Raw genomic sequence first — 14,033 nt, 5'->3', positions numbered from 1 at the left:
CCCACGTGTGGGAGGGCAAGCCGTGGTGCGGGGGGTGTACGGGGTGTGCGAGAGGAGGGATGGAGGGCGCGGGGGCAGCGCAGGGTGAGCGGGGAGCCCGTCGACACCTCCTCCATACACTCCTACTCAAACTCCCAGCAACATCCAGACACCATTTAAAATCACCAGTTAGGGACCTGAATTCCTAACCGGAGCAAAGGAAACCTAAAAACACTGCTTGTTACTGTACTGAGCAGTTCTTGACCAGAGAGAGTTACATTTCCAACGATGTCAAAGAAGAATCTCAGTTCTTCTAAAAACAGATTTATTAACATGATTTATTTATTAAATATATATTATAGGTTTTTGTTCTATTATTATAATCCTCAGAATGATCATTTCCGTACTTTGCAAAGCACCAAATGAAAACAGAGATATAAGGGAAACCAGCAAGATACACTGTGATTTTGAAAACAGGTTTGGTTTTCAACCTAAGTGCTTGCCCCTTTGAGGAGTTCAAAGGTATAATTTAAGGGTCTGGCAAGTGGAGATTTATAACCAGCACTTGTGGTTTCACCAAATATGTATCATGTCCAAATCCATGCCTCTCTTACTGCCCTGTGTTTGACTCACTGCCGTGTTTATGGCGCAACAAAGGGGCACAAAGTGTCTGCTGAATGAGTGAGTCAGACCAGTGGTCTGTGACCTCGGAGGCGTGGTGCTGGCTGACCTCGCTCACCGGACAGACCGCCGTGAGCACCCCTCCCCGGGCGCAGGACTGGGTCACCCTCCTGCCAGCTCTAGACACACGGATTCTAGACACACGGTCACAGCCTAAGAGTTCTAAAGCTCTAGATATTTTCTGACTGGTTACAGTACCTGTTCAACACCAGTCTTTTCTAGCCTTCAAGTTATCTTAGCTATGAACTATTCACCAGTATCTGGTGATGCTGATTTAAGCACATACATTACCACCGCCACTGCCCAGTCAGACAGCCAGCATCCTCGGAAGAGGACTGGAAATGGAGAAGTCTGTGGGGCCAAGGCCATCAGGAAAAAAACGAAGTCCTAGTCTGACTTCCTTTGCAGCCGAGCACCTGTATCTTTCAGAATCCTGTTTCCCCAGATATACAATGTAGCTCATGTGACTTTTAATTAATTACTGCAGGGAAGTGGAACAAATTTTACCAGTTAATTTTAACATACAAAACAATTACAATGAAAAAAACCCATTCAAGAACATCCATAAATTACATTACTAAATTGTAAGATAAAAAGCAGCTAACTCACCTAATTTGTATTGTACACTCAGGTGAATGTCATGCTAACAAAATACTGGACTGAAAAAGCACTATCAAAACTAAATGTCTAGATAAACAAGATTATACCGTATAGCACAGAGAAATAAATACAAGATCTTGTGGGAGCTCACAGCGAAAAAACAATGTGACAATGAATATACGTATGTTCATGTATAACTGAAAAATTGTGCTCTACACTGGAATTTGACACAACATTGCAAAATGACTATAACTCAATAAAAAAATGTAAAAAAAAAAAAAACCTAAATGTCTTTAAGGGGAGTTGACTTTTTTTTTTTTTTACAACTTTCTACATTACATTTGAACATGTATTACATTCTGTGAGGTTATCGTTTTCCTGCCTCACAAAATCTACCATATTTAACATAAACTGAGAGAAAGGTAAAACAAAGGGAAAAGGATGTTGCACAAGTTTTGTTTTTCAAAGCATTTTAGTCAGAAGTTGCTGCAAAAAGATTCCCTGTAAGTAATTTTAAACATTTTCTGTTACTGTCATTTTAAATACTGATCTTAAAATATTAATCTCTCCTTGCTGGCCCCGTATCTGATTCTGCAAGGCAACGCTACTTGAATTCCATTCCCTAGATTGTGATGGAACCTTCTATGACTACAATATTCTGAGTCCTTCCTTGTTCATATTTTCCTAAAAAAAAAAAAAAAAAAAAAAAAAAAAAGGCATTCCAAACCTGCAGCATAGTAAACTGTTTCTGATGTGCTCTTGAAAACCATCAGAAAACACAGTGTGCCTTTTCGGTCAGGGTGCCATTTATGTAACTAGCAAGAAGCTAACGTTACCAAGCTTATTCCACTCCACTAGCCTCATCAACTGAATGCTCTGAAAAATCTATGCTGGCCCACGGCATTCAGTTGCATGAGAAAATACAGTTTGAGTACAACAGTGCTATATTTGTTGGAAAAAAAAAAAAAGATGTGTTCTGTGACTGTTTCCAGGTGGAGAATATGATTGCAAGGGGTTTGAAGAATAATTGTTCTCTGGGAAGTCTTGAGTAAATGACTGCAGCTCTGGGAACATGGCCAGCAGAAGCGAACACCTTCCTCACTGGTTTATCTTTTAAAAAAGTTCTTCGTCAGCATGATGAGGTTCTTCAGCAAATTGCTGGATGTGTACACTTTTTTGGTGTGTGTACTGAAAACCAATGATTACCTCAGCCATCATGTCTATAGCCTTCGGCAACAAGTGTTTTGATTTGCTATTACCCTTACGTGGAGTCATGCTGAAAGGGAGCCGGTTATGGAAAACCGGGCGTAAATACAGCATGACTAAGATGTTAATCCAGAATGTACTGGATGCTCCGTTAATCAAGGGGAGACACAGCCCACTCTGGTGCCATACTTAATACCGCCTTTCTGTCTGGTAATTTTCCTGGAAGAGAAACTTGCCTCCCCATTTTATTTATATTCCTTCAAAGGCCAATCAGACTGATTTTGACAACCATCCTCCAGCAGAGGACTAATGACTGTGGGTGTCCGAATGCAAGTGGGTCCTTGGTGGAGGCAGATTAATGGAGAATTAATCCTCTGGAAGCTTGGGAACCTAGCAGGGGAGTGGAGCTCAATTTCGAAAAGACATTATATTTTTCTTTGGCTCTTTGTTCCCAAACCAAATCAGTGGAAATGAACTTGAAGTGGCTCAAGGAGCAGGCCAGCAGGAGCACTTCCGCCAAGCTCAGGTCGAGCTGCCGCTCTCTCTGGAGAGCTGCCATTGCCATGGTGCTCAGAATGGTGGAAAATTTATTCTTGGGCTGCAGACAAGCAGATGGTTTCAGGTCCAACGGAGGCCCATGGAAGATGCCCCAGTCTGCACTGCAGAGCTTGGGAACAACTGCATCTTTGAGTTACTGTTTCTCGGAAAAGTGAGCTTCAAGGGGATTAGTAACGAGCTAACCAGCCATTTCTTCCCGAGACTGCTGCCATGTTAAGGTGTAATTAACTCACGAGAACTTCGTTTTTCCCTCTCTACAGGGACGCTGTCTGACTGGAGCACCCTGAGTCTGTAGACAGGACAGACCCAAGTAGCAGAGGGAAGACGGAGGTGTGTCTTTTTTAGTGACAAGTCCAAATAACAGGGGAACCTGGGCTGTCACAAGCTGACGTTTGATGGCTTAGATAAGATCCCTGGAGCCAGGGATGGAAAAACTCACATAAGCAAACGTGAACGAAAATTGAACCCACTCTGCCCTCCCACGATGACCCCAACTGTTGCCGCATAATCACCCTCTAATCAAGTACACATACATACATTTATCTAAAGGGAAGCTGAAGGAGCCCGAGGAGGGGTGGGTCACGTGGCCAGCCAGAAACACGGGTGCAGGAGTTTCCTGAGGATGTAGAAAGGAGGCCATAAGAGACGGCTGCCCAGACTCCTGGTGGTTTCCCACCGTCCCTGGTATGACCACAGACAGTGGCTGGGAACAGTCCATCTCCCGAGCATCAGACCAGCTGCTTCCAAGCCCCGTCCTGCTCGCCAGCCTGTTCTAGAGTGCACTCCAGCGCTCTGAATGGACCGCTCATCCCACAGCACTGGCTGGGCATCACTTCTCGGTCATGGAAAGAGTACTCTTTTGATCAAATGAAAGATACCATACAAATAGCAAACAATTGTCTTTATTCCCTGCCTTGTTTGAATGATGAATATTATGTGCCCTATGATCTCAAACAAAATCTTCACTGTGGTAGAGCCGTTAAAAAAAAAAGCCTGTACTTGTGAATACAACAATCTGCAAATGGCAGGAGGCAACTTCTGTTGGTGCTCTTAAACGCTCAACTTTTCGTTTCTTGTTTCTTCTCATCCTACTTTCTCCTTCTCTCTACCCATGTGTGTCTATAAAAGAGGACACGGGAGCAGATGGACAGAGAGTCTTCTCTCCCCAAGAACACACGCACTTTTTGGTTCCTTGTTTGCCATCTCGTGTGGCAACATTTAAAAGTGAATCTGTTTGTGACCATCAACAGAGGTTTCTTCAGAGAACAGTGAGTGGAACTGGCTGCAGGGCTGCATCCTAACGGCAGAGTCTGAGTCAGATCCATTTGCACCTCACCTGCTCTTCCAGCCTGTGTGCCTCCCCGGCCCAACACGGATGAGCTGCAGGAGGAGGGCTTGGCCGAGCACGCGTGGCCAGTGACGGCCACCGGCAGCTGAGGTGGGAGGGCTCTGAGGGCCCCCAACCCCCAGGCCCCCTGCCATTCAGAGAGGCCAGCCTTTGTGAGGGAGGGTATCTTCCAACAGAGCTCCCCAAAAGGGAACGCTGGCTGGGAGCACAGGCCTCCGGGCTGTGGCCACCCCCAGGAAGGGTTTGAGACCAAGTGCTTTGACGGTTGGAAGACAAAACCAGCTGAATAAAAAAAGGATGCACGAGGAGCCGCAAAGATAAACAGAAGGAAAAGCAGGATAATCTAAGAGGAAATGGAGCAAAAAATGCAAATGCCAATAGTAACCCCAGAGCAAAGAAAGAGGTCAAAAGGGGGGGCATCTGGACAACATCAAATATCAAATTCAAAGAATAGCTTCTCTGTGCCTAACTAAGTCCTTTTCCTTTCTTGCAAAAAAAAAAAAAAAAAAAGGAAGAAGAAGAAGGAGGAGAAGGAGAAGAGATGAAGATGGGGAGTGGGGAGGAGGGAGCAAAAGAAAGGAAAATAGTGGTTGACTTGCAAAGATCCTATAGAATCCTATCCTTGGAGCTCAGTTCTATGGTGCTGAACTAATGCCATCATTCTTATTAGAAGCTCTAGGCTCTAATTGATTCCACATCTACTACACAGTGAATTCTGCCCCCAAAAGAGCAGAGACTTATCCTTCCAGACATAAGCACAAGAAGAACTACGTAATGAGAGCCCCCTTGAGATTTCTGAAGGAAGCCCACTGTACAGTGACCTGCTACCACGCTTTGTTTCCAGAATTCACCTGAAATCCACATTAGTTTCAACTGACTATCATTTCAAGGTGACCTGTTGGGGTTAAAATATAGCTGGGGAGCAACTATTTTTCAGGAATCATGGAGCTGGGAGCGATCTGGGCCTGCTCACTGCCAAGAAGTGGGTAAATCTCCAAAGTTGGTGCTTCCTCCTCTTCTGCAAGTTCTCCGCAGATGGAACATTAAAAAGGAGGATTTTATTTTCTAATGGTCAAGAGGTTCTTCGCCACACTCAGTTGAGAATTCTGTTATTTATACCATTTGATCTATGGTGGAAAATAGTAGAAAAGCCACAGACCTCGAGTTGCTGGCTTGGGCCAGCGTCTACAACTTGCTCACAACCATGTGGTTGGTTGTTCCTGTCATTCTGCCCATTTTCAGAGGATGAAACTGAGGCCCAGAGAAGTTTGGTAACTTGCCCATGGTTACTTAGTAATGGTGAAGCTGGGATTCCTGAGACATGTTCACCTGACCTTAAAGCCATTCTCTTAACATCCAAGGCACACAAATCACCCATCCAGCTCCTGACACCTTTTACATCCTCGGAGAATCTAAATGCTTCATTGAAGGCCAATGTTTTGGTACAGGCTGGGAATAAAAATGACAATTCCTTAGCAAGTTTCTCCAATTGAAACTGTTTAATCACACATCATTTTCACAGAAATGATTTGTGCACGGCTATCCCGAATAAAGTTTAAATAACCCAGATTGCTGTTTTTGCAAATGGTTTTCTACAACACCCTGAAGAAAAAGTGAACCCAATAGTCCAAGAAGTCAAAAAAAAAAGCAACCTGGATGTATTCTGTCTCTAATCAAAACAGTGTTTATCACATGTGAAAGTAGAGGATATTGGAGCTGCATTTCCCAGACAGTTGGCAGTTCACTTTCTCTCAGGCCTGTGACTTAAACCAGACTTGCAAATTAAAAATATGCCTCTCATTTTTTTCCAAGACAATTCAAACAAAAGAGCCTGCAAATCTACCCACAGGAACACTGCCTGAAGCAACTTGAATGAAGAACTGGAGAGAATCTTAAGAGCCAATTTTTTTTCAAATAACAAATAGGAGATTTTTTTCCCCCCAAATTAGTTTTGGGGGAGGAGGGTGAGATCAAGAATTTAAAATTATAGCCGTGATAACAAAGTTACCTGGCACATAATAACTGCCTTGCAGACTGTATCGAAAAGGACTGCCACCAAAAGAAAAGAAAAGAAAAAAAGAAAGAAAGAAAGAAAGAGAAAAGAAAAGAGAAAAGAGAGGAAAGAAGAGAAAGAAAAGAGAAAGAAAGGAAAAAAGAAGAAAAAATTACAACTCAAAAATTTATGAGGGAAAAATTAATTTCCTCCGAATCACACGTTCACGATAGAAAAACACAACATTAAATAGATTTTTGAAAAGGAAAGAGATGATGTTCTTTTGAATTTGAATGGAATCTCATCCTTCAATGGCATTTTACCAGGCCTAGTATTCTGCTCTTTCTCTCCCACCATTTTCTTCAACTATTCATAAAATTTCATCTCATTTGTAAATGTCATCACCAAGGACATCTGGTTAAATGTGCAGAGAGCATGAGATGTTCAAAAAGCCAACAATAAATCTTTTTTCCTGATTATCCTGGGGAACTACAGGAGCAGAATAATCCAGACTCAGTCTCTGAATCCAATACATGAACCACTTTGGGGATCGATGCAACAAATCAAAAGACAAGATATTTCAAATATCCATTTCATGGACGTAACAATTAACACATTAAGTTACTCATACTGCCAATTGAAACCCCGCCAGGGTGATTTCCAATTTCAAAGGGATTCTAAAGGGAAGGTAAACTCAGTGTTTGAGGACCTACTATGCGCCAAGCATTGTGCCCTTGCACATTTATTGTCACTTTGTGGCTTCATTTTATTTGATGTTAAATTCTATCTGTTTCTCCTCAAGCACGAGAAAGGTAGTATAAGGAGGAAGAAAGAACACTGGACCAGAAGCCAGATTTGGGGCCCAGCTGAATTTTATTTGTCTGACCATTTAAACTTCCGAGTTTCTGTTTCCTCATCTATAAACTGCTATAGTGAAATCTGCCGGCCTGTCCTCCCAGGCTGTGTTAGGAGCCATTAAGATAATGGATTTGCTAGTGCTCGGTTGACAGCTAAGTTCAGTAAGAATGTAAATTGTGAGTAGTAGTATATTCCGGGCCACACTCAGGCTGGACGTTGTACATCTCTGAACAAGGCTCCATCTCTCAGTAATGACTAATTTTACCGTCTACAATATAAACAGGTATAAAGAAGTAAAAAAGTCTCAAAGATGGTTCAAGAACAGCAATGGTATCAAAGGTTAAGTTGGAGGTACTGAGGCAGTAAAGAACTGATGGGAAAATGCAGGCGAATAGCACAATCTTCGCTAGTTGCTCTTTATGCAGGAGGCGGCGGCCAAGAGAACACAGGGCTTCAGGGCCAGAGACCTGGGTGGGCAGCCTGGGCTTTGGGTTTATTGATCCTCTGATTTTAGATGCCTAAACAGTTTCGTTTTCTCTGTGTGTGTTTTTCCCCCTTGTAGTCTTTTATTACACAAAAGTAGAGAGAATAATATAGGTGAGCCTCCATGTATGTACCCACTACCAAGCTTCCTCACTTATCAGCTCATAGTCCAACTTGGTTCATGTGTCAGCCAGCCTCCTTTCCTGGATTAGTTACCTATTACTGCATTAGCTATCTACTACTGTGTAACAAATTACCCCCAAATTTAACTTAAAACAATAAACATTTATTACTGTCAGGAATTTGGAAGCAGCTGGGTGACTCTGGCTCAGGGCCTCTCAAGAAGCTGCAGTCAGAACTCAGGCAGGGACTGCAGTCATCTGTAGGCTTGACCGAGACCAGATGGAGGGGATGACAAACTATGGTCCATAGGCCAAATCTGGCCCACTGCCTGTTTTTGTAAAGTTTTATTGGAACACAGCCTCTCCTTTTCATTTACATATGGCCTAAGGCCACTTTTGCACTACAACAGCAAGACTGAGCAGTTGCACCAGAGACTGAATGGCCCACATGCCTGAAATATTTACTATCTGACTCTATAGAAAAAGTCTGCCAACCCCTGGATGAGAGAATCTGCTTCCAAGACGGTTCATTCACATGGCTGTCGGACATAGGTCATGCTCCTCACCATGTGGGCCTCTCCATTCATTGCTTGAGCATTCGTTTGCAAACTTAAGAGTTCCTCAGGTGAAATTCGAAACTGGCCCCCTTGCACAGAGGGCAAGGAAAGACTGAAGAAAGGGGCGGGCCTCTTCAGATTGGTAGGGGGCAGTTTTAATAGACAAGGGAACTTACATATAAGGCTGGTCTTGGGCAGTTGGAAGACAAGCAGATCTCTGCACCTGCCCACCAGAACCTTACCAGTTTATATAGAGGTCTTAACTGGATTCAGTGACACGCACAAGCCAGTCTCAACAACATATTACACCCTCAAGGCTGCATCCTTGAAACATCTCCTAGTGTGGGAATAGTGGGCAAAACATACATTCTAAGGACAGGGGAGGGGTTGAGGAGCCTACAATGGCCCAAGTCCACCTCTCTGGCCAACCAGTAGTCATGTCCTCTCCTGAGTGTCCTCACAACATGGCAGCTAACTTCCCAAGAACAAGTGATCCAACAGGGAGAAGAAAGCAGAAGCCATAATGTTTTTATGAAACAGGCTCAGATGAGACATACCAACATTTCTGCAGATAAACCAAGACAGAAGGTGGGATGGGACTCCACAGGGAATATATCCTAGGAGAATCACTGGAGACCACTTTGGAAGCTGACAACCACAGCTAATGACCTTTTCCTTAGTCTATACAATCAGTATTTAGGACAGGATCTTTTCTACAGAGCTTTCCAACTCTAACACTTGACAATTGTATGATGCAAGAAATTTCTCACACCTTATGTTTTTGTGCTTTGATCACAGCATGTACTTAATATTTGTTAATGAATTTTAATATCTGTATTTTAATTATTATCATAAATTTAGCATAATTTACTATTTATATTCGTAGAGCCATTATTAATAGTGATTATTTAGTATTTCAAGAGGTTCTTAAATCCAAACATTTCTTATTTTCTGCATTCTATTGTTAGGAAAAAGAAGCAAATCACTATATGTGCTGTTCTTAGGGATTTACCTTAAATGCTAAATTTCCTAGTCTATTCGTCACTATATTTCAGCCTAATCTCTTAGGTTTACATACATTGCACAATACAATATTCAATCATATCCCGGAGGTTCTGAAGCATTGGAAATATATGAAAAATAATATAATTTATTATATTAAATAAGAGATGTTCTATTTTAACAGTTTAGTAGTAATTAAAAAGCAAAGTAATTTTTAAAAAACTCTGTGGCTCCCTGACATGGTAAGTACTCAGTGATGGTTTCCTGAATCCCAAATCTAACACACAGAGGACAATTCCAAAGTCAATGGACTAAAATCTGGTAACAGAGAAAGGCACAAAGGGATGGGGCTTTAACCCATTATCTAATTACTAACTCATTCATTCAACATGTTCATTCATTCAACAAATTCTGTGTCTGGATAATCCTGTCCCTAAGAAGCTTCTAGTCTGGTAGTCACAGACAATTATCTTTGACCTTGATGAAGCCAATAATTTAGTGTTTTAATATCCTGGAACATTTGGTTAAAAAAAAGTAAATAGATGCATACCTAATAGCATTTATCTGGCGAAGGAAGATCTGCTGTTACACATGTCAGCCCTCAAGGCAATGTAATGACAAATCTAGTATAGAATCTGAAACTGGAACTCTTAGAACTTTTAATATCTTACCAGAATATATCTTTCTTTTCTTTTTAAATACATGGTTTTAAGCATTCTGAAATCTCTAGAACAATTTATTAGAGGGTGAATTTTTTTCTTTATAAATACGGACAAATTTTAATGACATATGTATACACGGTCCGAAGCACAGGGTGTCACATCCACAGCACAGTGAGCCCAAGGCCCTTCTCTGTGGAAGGACCTCTGCTTCCTGGCCCCTTCCACCCACACTGTTTCTCATCTGCTCATATGTAACTAGGAAAATGCTAAATTCTACTCTGTTTCACGGCCTATTCAGTAATTTCCACAAGTAAAAATAAATCTGGTTCTGATTTGGTCATGTTTCCTACATCTGGGGGAATAATTAGGATTTACAAATTTTGCTTACAAGACCAGGGGAATGAGACAAGGACAATTTATAGAGACTGTTTACTAGGCGAGACAAAAATGATCAGAGGCTTTCGAGAGCTTTAGCGAAGCATCCTAATGTCTGGATGCCTCCCTGCACTTTAAAGCGTTATTTTTCTAGTGGGAACAGAAAATGCAGAGAAAAAACAAAACAGAAAACCTCCCCAACAGTAGTAAGGACAGGACTGTTTCAGAGTCTAAATTTGTGCAAAGTACAAACTACTTTGGAATCCTCTCTGGCTAGATTTGGGGTTATTTTATGGCCTTTTGGGAGCCACACTTTTTACTGATATCAATCACAATCAGTCTTTTTGGGGGGGATAAAAAAGGATTTGCACTTTATCAAGGATAGGTGTGGAGTCCTTCTAAAGTGCTCACATGTAATTCCTCAGAATGTATTCCCTTCCCTAGTGATCCCAGAAAGACATATGACCTAACTGTTTCCATTTTTGCCAGAGTACCTATTTTAAGATTCTTCTTTTTTTTTTTTTTTGGTCCGAGGACATCATCTGTCATTTACTTAATATATTAGCTTCTGAACTATGTATGAGTCAACAGACTCAGTCTGATTAAGTGGAGATTTAGTCAGAGTCCACTGGGCGTTGGACCCTGTGCTGGGTGAGGGCGCTCAGGGTAAGGAAGCATCACATGGCCAAGGGTAGAGAGGCAGAGACACAGGAATGGGCACCATGGCCCTCTGTCACACAGCAGACGAGGCTCTCTGGAGGAAGGAGGGTCTGAGCAGCTGACAGCGGAGGGGAGGGGCACGGGTGGTCAGGGTTATGAAACAGCAGGGGTGCTTGGGAATCCATGAGCATTGCAATCCTGCTAGACCCCAAAGTAAGAGGGGCAGTGACAGCAAAGGGGACCACAAAGGTGCCTAGGAGCCAAAATCTGTTAGAGCAGTAATCACTCTGAAGAAAGCCATCATTTATGACTTGGAGAGAAATCTATTGTGTGAAAAATCAAGTGCAAATGGCTAACAGCCCCCACCTGAGAACCTTCTTAGGCACACACAGAAGTCTGAGAAGGGTGCCTGGCTCACGTGCCCTCCCAGTGCACGCCACCTGTTCACTGCCTGGTTGCATTCGGGTCATGAAAACAGGTAGGGCTGCTGCAAAGGTGGAGTTCTGACTTGTCAGCCAATCTGGTTTGATGGTACTGTTTTACCCCATAATTCCCTGCCCTTCTGCCCAGTGATGCAGGTCAGCCAAGCATGAGATGGTTCTCCTCCATCACCAGACTCATCTCTCCCCTGGCCTCCCACCACCCCGCTTCACGCTGCATGTCCTACACTGTGTCCCTGCAGCCTCGCTTGGCCTGCCTCACTGGGCACAGTTTGGGCAGACTGTGAAACAGGAGGGTCAAGCCACTTGCCCTGAGGCTGCACAGGACTGTGAGACAGACTCCTGACACAAGAGGAAGGGGAAAGCCAGCTCAGAGGGCCGCTCGAACTCTTGACACACTGGAGACTTCAGTTTACCTTGACCTCGAGCTTACTGGACCGGGGATGACCTGCAGCCCTGGGACATGAACAAGCCCCTCCCCAAGGACCGAGGCTCTGGCACTTCCTGCCACTGGCCTTCTCGGAAGCCAATTCTTCCTCCGCACTCAACATTTCATTCAGAACCAGATGTCGGCAGGTCAACACAGATCACACAGTCAACAAACACTTCAGTACCCTCACTCGATGCTGCGAAACTTAACTTTCCATTAAAAAGGCATGTATATATATACACACCGTAACTCAGAGCACAGATTCATAGAAAGAAAAGTTCAGAGGCTCTTGGGAAATGTTGGAAATGGATTAAATATACTTAACCCTAGAAAATCGGCATCACTTAATGCAGGCTGACCCAGCTGGCCTGCCGGTCAAGGGCCTCTTATTTGATTTGAAGCCCTTGGGGGCCATAATTAGCGTTGTGGTGTCTTCTTAAAGTCTCATCTGCTCTTTTGACTGATTTCCAAGGCTGTTCTCTTTCTCAAAGGCTCCATTTGGATGGGCTCCCTGGCTCTGCGGGCGCCCGGCTCCCGAGAGGCGACCGTTCTGAGGATGCTGTGTCCTTGTACACAAGGCCATCCAGCGAGCAAATGGTACCTGGATAGGGCTCCTTTCTATTTTTAACTGGATCCTAAAGTGACTCAGAGCTGAATACATCAATTTGAAAAGAAATAAAAGGGCATCAGCTAGGATGATATTTACTGTCTGGAATTCTTCGGAAAGGTCTCAGCAACTGAAGTTTAATCATTTGAAAATGCCCTTTGCAAAGCAAACAACTTTATTTTCCCCAGTTCGCCTCTCACCTTCAGGTACATCTCATTTGCTTATATATTTAGAAACGCCACAGTTCCTTATCTGACACCGAAAAAGAACTGCTCTGGGTACCTTTTCTTTCCCTGTTCCTTCCCACGCTCACCACTGCCCCTCACCAGAAGCTGGAGGCGTCACCGGAACCCCCTGAGCACATCCCCTAAGGGGTCCACTGCTCCCGTGTTAGAATCACTGGAGTGCTGGCTAAACAGTGCACATTTCCGGGCCTTCCCACAGACTCTGCAGTCCAACCTTTCATTTTTTAAAACAAAAAACGGAGGTGCAAAGATGCTACCGGACTCATTCCCGGTGGCAGAAGACAGCCCACAACTTGCTGGTTCTCAGTGTTCAGCTAATCCCTGCTTGGGACCCAGCTTTGCTGGGGGCTGGGGGCCTCGGGGCAGAGGCATGGGGCAACAGCCAGGGTTTTTAAGTGTAGGTATCTGGGCCCCACCTGAGATTTAGGGGCTCAGCATCTTCCTGGTGTGGAGCCTAGCCACATGCATTTTTGCAAACTTCTACTTTTAAGACGCACAGCCCAATTTAAGAATTGCCCACTGACTTAAATTTCTCCATCATGTTTTGTCCATAAAATGGGGACTGAGTTGAAAAGTAGCAATTCAAATATAAGTTAAACATACTACCATAGTATGAGTAATAATTTCTACTGACAAGTTTGTTGTCAATTTCTGGTCACTTAACAGTAAAAGATCTGGGGACAGGCTAGGCATTAACGAGATTTTTTTTTCCTCAGTATGTTTTCAGTACGTCCATTTTTGATCGGGGCTCACCAACTGACCAGAAGACAAGGCAGAAGCTCTCTCTGCCTCTGGCACATGGGAAAAGCTCAGTCATGCGCGGCTCCACTTGTTTAAAAAGGAGATAGTTGGGGGGATGGGACAGCTCAAGTGGTAGAGCGCATGCTTAGCATGCATGGGGTCCTGGGTTCAACCTCCAGTACCTCCTCCAAAAGTAAATAAAATAAATAAATTAACCAAATTACCTTCCTCCCCCACAAAAAATAAAAATAAACTAAAAAGTAAAATAAATAAACAGCAGATAGTTAAATGTCAGAGTGGGAAAAAAAAGAAAGAAAAAATTCTATATCCTCGAAATGGCACTAGTTGAACAAGTAAACTGAATGTCAGTGATTTTCAAATTCATGCCAGTGAATGTGAGTTTTTAAAAAGCGCAAAATGGGTGACCTTCCATACCCAGGACTGTTTAGACCTTTCGCAGGCAGTGGCATCAGGTGGAGGGAGGAA

General features: G+C 43.3%; 1 protein-coding gene across 8 annotated transcripts in view; it reads right to left on the bottom strand.

Annotated features, from left to right (window-relative positions):
* ANO10 (anoctamin 10) overlaps positions 1 to 14,033 on the bottom strand; it is a 221,950-nt gene that overhangs the window by 28,523 nt on the left and 179,394 nt on the right. Inside the window, exon 13 of one of the 8 annotated variants that reach the window (XM_074345107.1) lies at positions 3,562 to 3,640. The exons of the other annotated variants lie outside the window; for them this stretch is intronic. Within the exon in view, the coding sequence (XP_074201208.1) occupies positions 3,562 to 3,640 (79 nt within the window). The remainder of the gene's footprint in view (positions 1 to 3,561; positions 3,641 to 14,033) is intronic. 8 annotated transcript variants of the gene reach the window in all.

Source organism: Camelus bactrianus, chromosome 17 (genome assembly GCF_048773025.1).
Source record: "Camelus bactrianus isolate YW-2024 breed Bactrian camel chromosome 17, ASM4877302v1, whole genome shotgun sequence".
Classification (NCBI taxonomy): domain Eukaryota; kingdom Metazoa; phylum Chordata; class Mammalia; order Artiodactyla; family Camelidae; genus Camelus; species Camelus bactrianus.
Note: the sequence above shows the minus strand (reverse complement) of the source record. Positions and strands in the feature narration are given on the sequence as shown.